The sequence below is a fragment of the Nomascus leucogenys genome, chromosome 4, assembly GCF_006542625.1.
Source record: "Nomascus leucogenys isolate Asia chromosome 4, Asia_NLE_v1, whole genome shotgun sequence".
NCBI classification, from domain to species: Eukaryota; Metazoa; Chordata; class Mammalia; order Primates; family Hylobatidae; genus Nomascus; species Nomascus leucogenys.
This window is the reverse complement of record NC_044384.1, coordinates 104,742,507-104,757,120: the sequence shown is the minus strand read 5'-3', so window position 1 is coordinate 104,757,120 and position 14,614 is coordinate 104,742,507. Positions and strand designations below refer to the sequence as shown.

Here is a 14,614-nt window from a genome sequence, read left to right as displayed (position 1 = left end):
TTTTCTTGGTCTTTGTGCTCTTTAATGTTATTACAATGTGATTAGGTATGTGGTAGTTTTTAAATAAGTCCACAAATTCTTAGACAGTCCTTCCTTCAGAAGTGGAACCTAATTCTTCTAAGTGTGGGCTGGGCGTAGTGACTTGCTTCTAACAAACAGAATGTAGCAGAATATCGCTTCCAAGGCCAGATCGTAAGAAAGCCCCACAACGCTCCCTCCTGCCTTCTCTTAGACTGCCACTCTGGGAAAGCCACCTGCCATGTCTTGAGAACACATAGGCCGATGGAGAGGTCCACGTGGCAAGACACAGGGGCCACCAATCAACAGCCCCATGAGTCATCTTGGAAACAGATCCTCCAGCCCCAGTCCAGCCTCCAGATGAGTGCAGCTTCACAACTGACCCCAAGCTAGACTTACCCAGCTAAGCTACTCCTGATTCCTGGCCCACAGAAACTGAGGTAATAAGTGTTTGTTATTTTAAGCCCCCAAGTTTTGGCTACTTTGTGTAGCAAATGATGATTAATAAAAAGTGTAGAATTTTTTTAAGTAAATTTGCTTACTTAGAATAAACATACAAAAAGTGCGTAAAACATGTATACAGTTCAATGAATATTCACAAAGTAAAAAAACCTAATCATCACCCAGATGAAGAAACAGAACATTTGGATGTATAGTTCTTCCTATTAACTTGCTTGAGACTTGCTGGTCTTCCTGAATCTGTGAATTGGTGATTTTCAAAAGTTCTGGAAAGTTCTCAGCCACTGTTTTTAAATATTGCTTCTGCCTCATTTTCACTGTTTTTTTTTTTTTTTTCCACCTGGAACTCTGTCACTTTACATTGGATCTCTTCATTCTACTCTCCATGTCAGCCTCTTGCTTTACAATATCACTGTTTATCTTGCTGGGCTGCATTTTGGAAAACTTCAGATCTAGCCCCCCATTCACTAATTGTCTCTTCACCTTTGTCTAATTCACAGATACAAGGTTTTTAATTGCCATAACACACTATAGTGCTATACAGTCACTCCTTATCCATGGGGGGATGTTCCAAGACCCCCAACCCCAGTGGATGCCCGAAATGGTGGCGAGTACTGAACCCTATATATACTGTGTTTTCTCTTATACATACGTACCTATGATAAAGTTTAATTTATAAATTAGGCATAGTAACAAATTAACAATAACTAATGAGAAAACAATTATAACAATATACAGTAATAAAAGTTATGTGAATGTGGTCTCTCTCAAAGTCTCTTATTGCATGTGATAGTTTCGGACATGGTTGACCACAGGTAGCTGAAACCACAGAAAGGGAAACTGGAGATGCCAGGGGTGGGGGCCAGACTACTATATTTTTTATTTCCAGAATACTGGTTTGGTTCTTTTGCAAATCTGCTCCTATTTTCGCATCTTTTTTCTTAAGTAATTTTTAAACATACCTAAATTCCATGGCTGATAATTCTGATGTGTGAAGTCTTTGTAAGCCATGTCATTTTTGATGCTGGTTATTTTGCGCCTGAGGCTCTGTTACCTTGTGTGTCTGATGAGCTTTTCTGCAACCTGTTCATTTCTCTTTTCTATTTTAAAAATAACTTAAAGCTCTTGGCTCAAAATTTATTGCTCCCTTCCTTTGATGCTCATTTCCCAGCAAGCCATCGTCCTATATGGGGCCAGACTCCTAGTCGCACTGTGGGCAGGGACAGGTGCTGTGCCCATCATACTAAGCAGCAGTGAGGCAGTACATCATGAAGTGGTCCAGGTCATGTTTGGGGATGATCCTTGAGGGTCATTGTCCATCCAGGGTCACTGAGTGGTCCTAAGATTCTCATATGTCTTGGAACTTCATCAGGGAGAATTCTTTGAGAACTGATAGGAATAAAGCTTTGTCCAGCTAGGATCTACATTTTCTTCTATCAAGTGTTTGAGACTTCCAACATTCTGGGACCAGTGGGGCCACTTAAATTCTTGGGATTCTCATGTACAAAAACCCACGCGAAGGCTGGCTCAGTTCTCAAGGAAGACCTTTTATCGGTTCAGTAAGTGGCAAGGTTTAACTTTTGTATGGGACACCAGGAGGGCAGATTTGCTATTAGTTCACAGAGGGTGTCATCCTTTGGGGCCCCAGCTTTACGGAGAGTTCTATTAGGGCCCACATTTTGCAAAGGTTTTGGCTTGTCTTGAGCCCAGGCATCGAGAACCCCAAAAAACAATGTTCAGTTTCACCTGGTTTGTCAAACACCCTCAAGGCAAAGGTCAGACTTTGGCATTCTGCTACTTCTTTTACATTCTGCCAAAGTATTCCTTATTTTCTTGCCAGTTCATTGCTGTATTTTTAAAATATTTGTTGTTATTCTTTATTTACCTAGTATTTTTAGCTGTTTGCAAAGAGAGGATCAGTTCAGGTAACTATTCCACCATGAAACTAGAAACAGAAGTGGTTGGCCGGCTGGGTGCAGTGGCTCATGCCTGTAATCCCAGCACTTTGGGAGGTCGAGGCAGACAGATCACCCGAAGTCAGGAGTTCGAGACCAGCCTGGCCAACATGGTGAAACCCCGTCTCCAGTAAAAATACAAAAATTAGCTGGGCGTGGTGGCACACATCTATAATCCCAGCTACTTGGGTGGCTGAGGCAGGAGAATCACTTGAACCCGGGAGACAGAGGTTGCAGTGAGCCTAGATGGTACCACTGCACTCCAGCCTGGGTGACAGAGTGACACTTTGTCTCAGAAAAAAAAAGAAGTGGTTGGCCATTCTTTCTTCAAGTACCTTCTCTCTCTGGTTTCCTTTTCTCGGAACTCCTGTCATCTATAGGACATGTATCAGTATAACAAGGTTCTCAAGCTACCCTCCATCTCGCCCGCTTTATCTCTCACTGCCACCTTCTTATGACCGTCTCAGCTTTAACTTCCAATTTACTAATCCTTTCTTGTACTGTAAGTTAATACACTTAGCTCTCTAGTGAGTTTCTTATTTTAAAAGCTGTATTCTTTCTTTCCAAAATTTCTGCTCAGTTCTTTCTTATGTCTAATCTCTGTTCTTAAGGGTACCACACCCTCTTTTATCTCTCTGACGTAAAAACAAATGCTCATTTTTAAAACTTTGTAGGCTGTTACTATTTCAGTTTCCTTGGGTATAAATCCTCCCACTTGGGTTACTGGTCATTCTTTAAGGCATTGGATTTTCTCATGTATTTTGTAAATTTTGTTTGAGTACTCATGACGCATGGTACTTTGTTTTTCCTTCTAGGACAACACCCAGGGTCATAAAACCAGAAGCACACCTTTCATTAGCTCTCAGGACTATCGTACTGGGGGATAATCCTACTCTAGTCCCAGAGCTGATGCTGAGTGGCAGCTTAGTTGCCAGTCACCAGGTATCCAAGTCCTTCAACTGCTACAGACATGGATCCTGTTTCCAGCTGCAATCCCAGGAGATGCAGCGAATCTTTTCACCCTTTTGTTCATAAGAAAAAAAGCCCAGCTCCAGTTTTAGCAACTGGACAGAGGGAGCCTGGCTCCAGTCCTGCATGTACCCCTGGACCTAGGAAATACTGGAAGGGTTTCTGCCCCATGTGGGAGTCAGGGTCTTGGTCTTGTCTTACTACTCAATGCAGAAGCTGGCCAGCTACCACGTTAGCCCTCACCCACAGCCAGAAGTTTCTGTTTCTTTTCCACACAGGAATTACCTTCCAAGAATAGTTGCATAATTTTAACTTAAAGGGTTTTTCATTGGTTGTGAGCGTGCTGGTCTCTGTGTGCACAAACCCACTCTGCCTCTATGACCAGAGTGCTTGGCACTATCCGCCAGAGATGGGTCATTGTGTTTCTGGAACACTGCGGAGAGGAAGAACACACTAGACGGCTTAGGGCAGAGGCAGGAGGCTCGAGGAGAAATCCCGAAGGAAACTCAAGGGTGTAAGCATCCTGGAGGAGATGCAAGTCCAGCTGGCCACTGGTACTGCAGTCAGAGATGACGCAGCCAGCCAGGTACCCTGGAGAGTCAGTTCCACAGAGAAGGCTCATGTCCTAAAGCCAGAACCTTGGGGATCTGGGGTCCACAACCACACCTGAAACTCAGCCTACAACGTCTCTGTCTCTAGCAGAATGGGCCACCCCTCCCATGCAGGGTTTCTGTCCTAGGGGAGCCACAGTCTAGCTCTGACTGGTGGAGTAGGGAGAGAGGCCGCCTGGGGCTGGGGAGAGTGGGGAAAGCAGTGCCAGCGGCATCAAATCTGGAGTGGCCCTGAGTTGGGGCTTGCCAAGGCCCAGTCTCTCTCACACTGTGAGGATCCCCAGAGGACCAGGGTGGGAGCCTCTCCAGCTACTCCATAGACTACTACAAGGCCTAGGTCTGGGGGAGGTCTTAAAAGGACTTTCTCAGACCCTGTCTCTATCACCCAGGGATCTTGAGATGACCAGCACTGACCATGGACTGGGCCAGAACTTGGCCGCAGACGGCAGCCCTGAGTGTTCCCCACCCCTCCGGCCTCAACATGCCCAGCTCAACACAGGGGTTATTCATACATATTAAGTACCACCTCTGCAGTCACCCTGTCTCCATCCTGTGGAGCCCAAATCCACCGTACCCTCAGACCTAGAAAATATCTGACACATTTCTGCCACACACAGGGGTTTCCTTGTCTCTATTTGCTGATTTTTTTTTAAAAAGTTCAAAATATATACATATATACAGACATATGTACATCCACATGTGCAGACACAGGCATGCCCAGAGTTGTTGCTGGTTCTGCCTCCATTCAGAATGGCAGGGGCCACCCAGGAGACAAGCAGCTGACCTCACCCATGGAGGTTTCAGACCTGACGGGCAGGGAGTCTCTGCTCAGAAGCCAAACTGGAGGTGATGGCAAGCCTAGCCCCCAAACCTGCCCAAGACCATACCCTGCAGGACAGGCCTGATGGGCGAGTGGTGGAGCAGGGCACACTTCAGTCGGAGTCACAGGCCTTTTGTTCGGTGGCAGCATCCACTGCAGAGGCTAGGCTGTCTTCCTGGCCTTTCAGCCTTTCACCTGGGATGGATGGCAGACAGAAGGGGTGGGGAGGAGCCCTGTGCCTGTGCCACCACCCAGTGGGCAGGACCCCACCTTCCCAGGCACTGCACTTACGGATCAGCTCGGCAATGGCCCTCTGAGTCCGCTTTTTTAGTTTCTCCAGCTTCTTGGCCACATCTCTCTTGAGGTCCCTGGAGCAGGGAGGCAAGGAGAAGCAGGAAGGTGAAGGCTGGCCTGATGTGGCATTGGGCCCCCTCCCCTCTTGCAGCTCTCTGGCATTAGAAGTCATACTCGGTTGCTGGAGGAGGCTGCCCTGGGGAAGAGGCCAGGACATTCCCCTTCTGTACCCTCCGAAACCCAGCAAGAACCATCATTCCCTGTCCCACTGAGGCAGGGGGACTAGCACCACAAACCCACCCAACACAAGGGACTAAGCTAAGGCAAAGGTGGATGGTTTCTCAGGGACCCTCTCTTGCTCTGGTCCTCTGGTCTCCATCAGGGAGTGACTTGCTCCTGCCCACTGTAGGCCCTGCTCCTCCTCCAGCCACCGGCCCAGCCCCTCCACTGTGGGCATCCAGAAGTGCACAAGCACTCAGCCCGTTCTCTCTGGCTCTGGGTTTCCCAGGACATATGCCCCATGCTTTTGTTTCATCAAATTAAAACAGCTGGTGTTAACTCAACCCAGAATCAGGTGAGAGGGATATAGCCCTACCTCCGGCTCAAGGTGAAGACAGACACAAGCCTCCCAGCCCACAGCACCCTCTCTCCCTCTCTCTCAGCCCAGCAAGAAGGATGACGACCTCCATTTCAGAGAGGAGGAAACCAGGGCCAGAGGGAACAAGCTACGGTGGTAGAACAGGAACAGAAAACTGTGTCTGCCCTTCCCTCCACTGCTGGCCCCCAAGGACAGTGGTTGGCCTTGCTCCAATGGGAGCTCTGGAGCAGATGGGCTCTCAACCTCTAAGGAGGGCCTTCATGAGGGGCCTGCTGCTCCCTGTGCCTGAGCCCCTCTCTCCGTCACTCCCCTCTCATCCCACCACTTACGTCCTCCTCAGCACTGGTTTCCAACAGTAGCTATCTCGTGTAACTCTATGTCTGTACTGCCAGTCTCTGCACTGTGATGGCAGGAAGGGCCAAGCCCCAGGCCCATGCTGGCACCAAGAGCCCCCGAGTCAGCCTACACCAGCCCCACACGGGCAACACTCACCAGTCAGGCTTCCGAGGAGCGAGGTTGGCCAGGTCCTGGGAAGGGAGGAGACACACCTCAGGGTGGAGGGGCCGCCCCAGGACAAGGGGGAGGGCAGGCTCGAGAAGGAGGGAAATGGGAGAAAGAGAAGGAGGAAGGAGAGGGACGAGGGCAAAGAGGCAGGAGGGAAGGGAATAAAGAAGTGACGAGAAGGAATGGGGGGCAGAGGGAAAGCAAGTGGTGAAGAGAAACAGGACACACAGAAGCAGCGAGGATGCCAGGGTGGCCCAGGCACTCACCACCTCCTCGATGACGGGCTCGGGCTTGGCGGCCTCCAGCTGCTCCTTCACCTTCTCCTCCACTAGAGGGTGCAATAAAACAGAGAAGGCCTGTGGGAAAGGCGCTGCCACTCTGCAGGGACACTGCCTACCGTGGCCCCCAGTGAGAGACGGGACCCCAGGCTTCCTTGCTCCCACCTCTGTGTGGCCCCCAATCAGCCAGAGGTGAAGATGCTGCAAAGGCAGCTCTGGAGGAGGGGCCTGGGTTTCCCAGGATGAAGCAGTCCCCACAGGCCAAGAATGGGACATCAGGAGGCAGCCAGCCACAGTAGTCAGGAAGCATGGATGCTGACAATAACTATGAGACCAGAGAGCTGCCTGGATACATACAAAGTGAGGACTGGCTTCTCACATAATCCCAGGGCTCCTGGGCTCTGAGGATGTCCTCTGGGTCCCGGCCTAGCCAGAGCCACAGGTGGCTTTTCCTCCATCCCACCTCAGATGTATGCTCCCAAGACCAGGACACAGGTACCTCCCAGCTCCTCCAAGCTGCTGCCAGCATAGTGGGCCTCTGAGCAATCTGACTAGGAGGGTCCTGCCCCTTGGGGACAAATGGCAGAAGCACTAACAACTGGGCTCTGTGGGCTTCCTCCAACCCCTGGCACTCAGTGGGCCCATGAGTGCCCTCCTGCTCTGCCTCACCTCCCTCCAGACGCAGATGAGGGTTGAGGGCTGCCCCTGACCTGGGCAGTTCCTCACCTCTCTGTCCTGCCTACTATCTCCCAGTGCACCATTACCCTACCAGGTGGTGCCCAAACTACAAAGCAAATCACAGGGGATGAAGGAGGTGTCTGCATTTCGGGGATGAAGGAGGTGGGGAAGCAGACTGGGATGTGGCCAAATGGGCAACACTTTACTTTTTCCCAAGATAACTGTATTTATTCACTTGTTACTTATGTAATTCAAAGAAAGTTGATAACAAGGCCAGGCGCAGTGGCTCACATCTGGAATCCCAACACTTTGGGATGCCGAGGCGGGCAGATCACCTGAGGTCAGGAGTTCAAGACCAGCCTGGCCGACATGGTGAAACCCTGTCTCTACTAAAAACACAAAAATTAGCCAGGCGCAGTGGCGCACACCTGTAATCCCAGCTACTCAGGAGGCTGAGGTTACAGTAAGCCGAGATTATGCCACTGCACTCCAGCCTAGGCGACAGAGCGAGACTCCATCTCAAAAAAAAATAAATAAATAAAAAAATAAAAAAATAAAAATAAAAGAATTAAAATGGGGACCCTCCAGGGCAAAGGCCAAGGGATCCGCAGGACTAAGAAACTTCCTGGCATGAGTGGTGTGGACGGCCAGAAGCTCCTGGTGGCTGTGCTGCTCCCACACCATGGCGAGAGACTAGGCAAGCCCTGGGCCAGGCCCTCTCCCCTGCCTCAGTGCTCCACACTGCCCGTCCACTGCTGTGTGTGGCTGAATGACTGGCCCCTGTCTCTGACCCACCCAGGGCTCACAGGACCCATCACCCTGCCCTGCTGCCCAAGGGCCCCATGACCACATCCACTTCTCAGCCAGGAGTCCTCTGAGAGGATGTGACCTTTTTCAAACCCCACTCTGATCCCCGGGAGACCTCAGTCTCAGGGTGTGAGCAGGACTGAGAAGGCACAAGAGGCCTCTTCAGTGCCCTGACAGCCTCTGCTGCCGCCGACGGCCGACTGTGCACATCTGCCATGAGATGGTAACAAAGGGTCCTGCCTGCAGGCCCAACTCCTGTCCTGGTACTGCTGGTTATTCTCAGAGAGCAAAGCCTGCTGAGGTGGAGGGCGGCTGACAGTGCCAGGAAGCAGAGGTGGAGAGGGGCAGCCTGCTTACCTGCAACTGGTTTGGCCTGGGGCACCCTCCTCTTCTTCAGGTCCTCATCCTCCGGGACATAGTTCCGCAGCCTAAGTTCCCTGCAAGAATAGAGAGAACAAGCAGAGACGAAGTCAGTGTGTGACATGGTCTCATTCATTCATTCATACAACTTGCATAGCCCGTGACTTCCTGACTTTCCTCTGCGCTCTCTGGAGATGGCCTGGTAAGGAGGAGAAGCACAGAATGGAGTGCCATCAGGCAGGCCCCTTGGCACCGTCCCCTGCCACTCAGTGGGACTGGCTGCCCTCCAGAGGCCTCGTCTACTCTGTTGGAGTACGGTTCTCTTCCAGAGCTGGGCCAAGGATGCCTAGGGAGCATTCACAGGGTGTCTCTCCTGGATCATCCCATTTGACAGATAAGGGGACTGGAGGTCAGAGAGACTGTACCCTTTTCATAGGATCACACAGCAGTGGCTGCACATCTGAGCTCAAGGCAATGTATAACTCCCAGCCAGGGCTAAAGCTCCTAGGCTGAGTGATTCCCAAAAGAGAAGGCCAGTGGTCACCCACAAATTCCCCAAGTCTGGCCCCTCTTCAGAGCCTTCCTGCCCTGGGGCTCATGCCATGGAATACGCCTCAACTACTTACAGAAAAGCATATAGGTGTGCTGGGCCAGGGACATGTGGCAGTGAGGAGTGACATGTGGACAGACAAGCAGGTGCTGGAGGGCTCCAGAGGGGCGCGGCTACCTACAGCTGTGGGAATGTGGAAGGGAGGCACTCTAGGAGGAGGTGGCACCTGGGCCTGCAGATGACGCAGACAGGGTCAAGGCACAAAGCACACGAGAGGCTGACTCGGCTCCAAGACGGGTGAGAGTGGCCCGTGAGGGCTGTGAAAATAGGCATGACCATGTGCAAGGCTGGGAAGGCCACAGTCCACCAGGACAGCAGTGAGAACTGCACAGCCCCCAAGGCCTCCATGAAGAGAGTGGAGCCACAAGGGGCCAGAATCGTCCAATGAAGGGAGAGGAGCCACAAGGGGCCAGAATTTCCCAGCGGGAGCTGCGGCTAGCTACTATGTTTTTATGTTCTTCCTGCCTCAGTCTTTTCAGGCAGGGGTGGCTGAACCAAGAACTCACTGGGGTCCTCTCTGGCTCAGGGGCTCATAATATCCTAGCCCCACACACACAGAAGCAGGCTCCCAGGAAAAGGTGTCCCTGGTAACTCCACAGGGCAGCAGGGTGAGAGGTCCTGGGGGCTGCTGGGTCTAAGAAAGGCAAGGCAGAGGCAGTGGGACAGACCCCTAGCCCCAGGGGATGCAGGAGTGGCCCCTCAGATGCCGGCCAGGTGAGACCAGGCCGTAGGTCCTCCTCCTTCCCCAGTACCTCTTTTGGTTCTTGACCACTGGTCCCTCAGAAAAGTCCTGAGCCTCTGAGGCAGGAAACAATCTTCCAACAGGCCTCCCACAGTCTGCCAACTCCCAAGCCCTCTGTCTGGACCAGGTAAAAGTGCTGCTGACTTCCTCAGGCCCTGCAAAAGCAAGCTTTCCCAGAGGCAGGGGTGTCTGTGGCCACACAGCTAGCAAGCGGCAGTGCTTCGGACTCAGGGGCTTTCAGATGCCATTCACTCTCCTATTCAAGGGCTCCACCCGCTTCCTGCCCCCAGCTTACTTACCATCTTCTTCCCTCCTGCCAGGGCCCCTCAGCCTGGAGCCTTGGGGCTGGGCTGAACCACTGGGGGGGGGATGGGGCAGTACCAGCATCACCTTTGTGGAGGAAGCCCACCTGCACTCCCAGAAGGCGCAGAGATACCCCACCCCGTCCCCCATCCTTGAACACCTGCCTAGAGCCTGGGGGTACATGTCAGGTCACAGAGACAAAGTGGGGCATGACTGGGTGCAAAAACTTTCGTTCACAACAGGGTGGGGAGAGAAATGAGGAAGAGAAACTGGGTGTGGGAAGAAAACTGCAGGGATTAGTAAGAAAAAAAACTGTCGCTTTCAGAAACTGTCTCCAGGGTTCTGTGAGAAATCGGTAGGAGAGAGGAGAGGCCACAGGGAACTGTACCCAGAACTCACAGCAGCAACACGCACCCATGCCTCCAGACCCACCCACTGCCTGAGGCTTCAGAAGGCCAACCGGAGGAGTGAACCAGAAGCAAGAGGCAGGAGCAGAGCCTTGCACCCACTGTGCCCTGCCACCCCCAGAGCGGAGCACTGGCCAAGCAGCCAAGAACACCTAGATCCCGACTACTATGGGAAGGTCCCATTCTGGGCCTCAGTTTCCACATTTAGAATCATTAAGGCTGTGCTGGGTGCATCCAGCTGTATCAAGCTGGGTCCACCCTCCCCAGACTCACTCTTGGAGGGCTAATCTGATGTGCAGTCACTGTTGTGTGATCATGTGAAAATGGTGCAGTCTCTCTGACCTCCAGTCCCCTTAGCTTGGAGAGCTAAGAGACTTCCCCTCCCTAATGCCCACTTAACTGCCCACCCCCAGAATTCCACCACTACCAAAGGACAGGAGTCTCTGGGAGAGGTCAAGGAGCACGGGGGGTTGAGCTTGGGGACCTGGCCTTTCCAACACAGGCCCAAGATTTAACCTCCCTTATAAAAGCAGGTGGATCACTTTAGGTCAGGAGTTTGAGCCCAGCCTGGCCAACATGGCGAAACCCGGTCTCTACTAAAAATACAAAAATTAGCTGGGTGTGGTGCCACATGCCTGTAATCTCAGCTATTCAGGAGGCTGAAGCAGGAGAATCACTTGAACTAGGGAGGCAGAGGTTGCAGTGAGCTGAGATCGCACCATTGCACTCCAGCCTAGGCTGCAGACTGTCTCAAAAAAAAAAAAATGTATATATATATTTTAATTGGCTTTAGAGAAGTACCAAGACAGCAAGGATTTCAGGGGCTGCAATCATGGAGATAAGGGAAGTACAACAAAGTGAGCCTGACATCACGTCTCTCTTTCCCCTTGAAGCATGTCTATTTACATGCAGCAGCTGAAAAGCTGAGAGACTGAGCAAAGCTTCCCATTAGGTTGATGCAAAAATAACTGTGGTTTTTGCCATTGAACATAGTGGCAGAAACCACAATTACTTTTGCACCAACCTCATATAATCTCATGGGCCTGGAGAGAAAAAAAAAAATGTGTGTTTAGGCAGAAACTAAAACAGACTGCTGACTTCTCAACTGAAACTATGGAAACCATAAGACCATGAAATGGTATCTCAGAAGTGCAGACAAAATAAATGTCACATAAAATTCTAAATCTAGTTAAGAAGCCTTCAAGACAAAGACTTTTTCAGACAAAGAAAGGTTAGGAGAATTAGTTATCAGTGAATCTGTTATTCAAGAAATACTAAAAGGAATACTTTGGGCTAGAGGAAAATGATCTCAGATGGAAACATGGAATTGCAGGGAAAAAATAAAATGCCTCAGAAAGGGTAAATACAATGGCTTGCATCTGTAATCCCAGCTACTTGGGAGGCTAAGGCAAGAGGACTGCTTGAGCCAGGCGTTCAAGACTGCAGAGAGCTATGATCACACTCTGCACTCCAGCCTAGGTGACAAAGCAAGACCCTGTCTCAAAAAAAAAGCAGGGGGAAAAGAGAATTTAAATGAATATTGACTGTATAAAAGAGTAATAACTTATAGTATTTAAAATATAAGAACAATAGTATAAAAGGCAGAGTGGCAAATAGCCTTAAAGTGTTCTAAGGTCCTAAGCACTGTAGAGGAAATGGTAAAAATGCTACTATTTTCTATTAGACGTTGATAAGTTAAGGATGTATGTTGTTATGCCTGTGGAAATCACCAAAAGAAAGGGAAAACAGCACACAATTAACAAGTTAACAGAGCAAGAAAGTGGAATGATTAAAAACAAAAAAATCCAAAAGGAGACAAGAATGGAGATGAAAAAGGAAAGTCAAGAAACAAATAGTAGAACAACAGGTTCACACAGAAAGCAGGCCCAGGCTGCCATCCTAGGGGCTCCCATAGCCTTACAGTGTCCAGGGCCGCCACAGCTCTTGGAGACTGGGCAGGGTGTGACGAGATGGTGCCAGCCAGACCAGTAGGGCAGGCCAACACCTAACACCTTGTCAGCTGGCCAGGAAATACTGAAGCAGCCTGCACTCACCAGCAGTCACGGGCATCTGGAAGCCACCTTTCTGAGGACAACTGGAGCCAAACAATGGTTCTGCCACCCCCATTTTAGAATGAGGAAGTTGCTAAGGGGAGAAGGTACTAGCTCTAGCTAAAAGAAAAGAAATAAAAATAACAAAAATGTTGACAGTGATTATCTCTAGGAGTGACTTTTTTTTAAGAGATGGGGGTCTTGGCTGGGCATGGTGGCTCACACCTCTAATCCCAACACTTTGGGAGGCCAAGGCGGGTGGATCACCTGAGGTCAGGAGTTCAAGAACAGCCTGGCCAACCAACATCTCTACTAAAAATAGAAAAATCAGCCAGACGTGGTGGCGGGTGCCTGTAATCCCAGCTACTCAGGAGGCTGAGGCAGGAGAATCACTTGAACCTGGGAGGCAGAGGTTGCAGTGAGCCGAGATGGTGCCACTGCACTCCAGCCTGGGCGAAAAGAGCAAGACTCCATCTCAAAAAAAAAAAAAAAAAAGAGAGAGAGAGATGGGGGTCTCACTACGTTGCTCAGGCTGGACTTGATCTCCTGGGCTCAAGCAATCCTCCTGTCTCAGCCTCCTGAATAGCTGGGACTACAGGCGTGAGCCACCATGCCCAGCTCTGAGTGATTTTTACTTGCTTCTTTGATTTTCTGTAGTTTCCAGAATTTCTAATCAGTATTCTTTCTACACAGAAACAACCAACGAAGTACTCAAAAACATAAAGAGGAAACAGGCAGGGGGCCGTAAGGCAGCAGAGGACTGTGGCAGGGTTCTGAGTCAGGCAGCACCAGCACCTCAGCTCTGCTGATGGCCAGTCTCTGTGGCTCAGGGCCAGGCTGTCCCCTAGCCAAAGGGAAGCAGAGACCAGGCCATGCTTTTGGGGCTTTCTGCCCCAGAGTCTATGGGAAGGAGGGCAGCCCAGAAAGCCCAATGGCTTCTAAGACACTATCCTTTGCACCAAATGCCCTAGGCCACCCACAGTCCACCCTACACCGGCAGCCAGTGCCTGGGTGGAGCTTTGCTCTCTCTCCACAGGAGCAGACACAGCAGCCACCTCAGTGCCTCCACTGACCCTCCCTCTGACTCAGGGACCCCAGTGTCCCCAAAACAAGTCCAAGCTTCTTCACATGGTCCTGGCCCCACAGCCTGCTCACCCTCTTTGCTACACACTTCCCTGTCCATCATGCTTAAAGAGCCAGCTCCAGGAGGTGGCCCTGTGGGCCCCTCCCAGTGTTCCTACTCACCCTGAGGCACAGTGACCGCCCTTCTCCTGGGCCCCCTTTGCCCCACTTGCCTCTCTACCCTCTCCACGGCAGACCCTACTCCACGCATGTGGCCCTGTGTCGGCTGCATGTCTGTCTTTCACAGCCTGCCCTAAAGGCACCAGGCAGCTCCAGGAGGGGCTCAGCATACATTGCCTCAAGCTGGATAAAGGAATTCAGAAGGCACTCAAGAAAGAGCTTTATGGGTAGCCTGGGGCTCTCTGAGCCTTTCAATGACTTGAGAAGACATTTGGAAGCAAAGAAGTTGTGCCCAGCAGATAGAGAGGGCAGGAATGTGGCTGGGCCGGGGCAGCCAACCCCTAAGCAACTTCTTTGTGGCAAAGCAACAGGGAATGCCAAGTTCGCATTCTATAGTTTCCTTCTAAAATGGGTAGCTGACCTTTTCTATTTACTTTACTCTGCTTCAGGCCAGCTGCAGGAGCCCAGGACATGCATGGGCTGGCCAGGGAGGTTCAGAGGAAATCACCCCAGGGTGCTTTTTCACATGTGCCACTGAGAGGAGGCAGGTGGAGAAAGTTGATGTTCTCTGTCAAGTATAGAACCAGAGTAGAATTCTAGAATGGTGAAATGAAAGGAAGCTTTGAGATTATGAATCTGATTCAACCCCATCACTGGCAAACTGGCCTCAAAGCCTACACTGATCATGGGGGTTTCATGGTCCCTGGTCCACTTCACTCACTCATGCTACCAGGTTTATCCTTTGGGGCGCTAGCCTCCCTTCTCATCCCTTATATCTTGAGGCTACTCCACATTCACCCCCTGCCCTGGGCCCCTGGAGGGAGGCAGAGAGGATAAGGACAGGACAGTCCCACATGGCCTGTTCCCTGAGAACAAGGTCCTCCACCTGGCCACCCTGGTCCCTCCTG

At 50.9% G+C, this 14,614-nt stretch overlaps 1 protein-coding gene across 6 annotated transcripts in view; it reads right to left on the bottom strand.

The window, feature by feature from the left end:
• Positions 1-4,617: 4,617 nt before the first annotated feature.
• Positions 4,618-14,614, bottom strand: part of CCDC12 (coiled-coil domain containing 12) — a 66,616-nt gene continuing 56,619 nt past the window's right edge. For 3 of the 6 annotated variants that reach the window (XM_030811952.1, XM_030811950.1, XM_030811951.1), the window contains exons 4-7: positions 8,349-8,428; positions 6,217-6,556; positions 5,124-5,200; positions 4,618-5,027 (exon numbers count right to left, since the gene is read on the bottom strand). In XM_030811952.1, coding sequence (XP_030667812.1) covers positions 4,945-5,027; positions 5,124-5,200; positions 6,217-6,556; positions 8,349-8,428 — 580 coding nt within the window. In that variant the 3' untranslated portion in view covers positions 4,618-4,944. Of the gene's footprint in view, positions 5,028-5,123; positions 5,201-6,212; positions 6,557-8,348; positions 8,429-14,614 lie in introns of those variants that run through there. The other 3 variants (XM_030811949.1, XM_030811953.1, XM_030811948.1) reach the window with 2 other exon arrangements.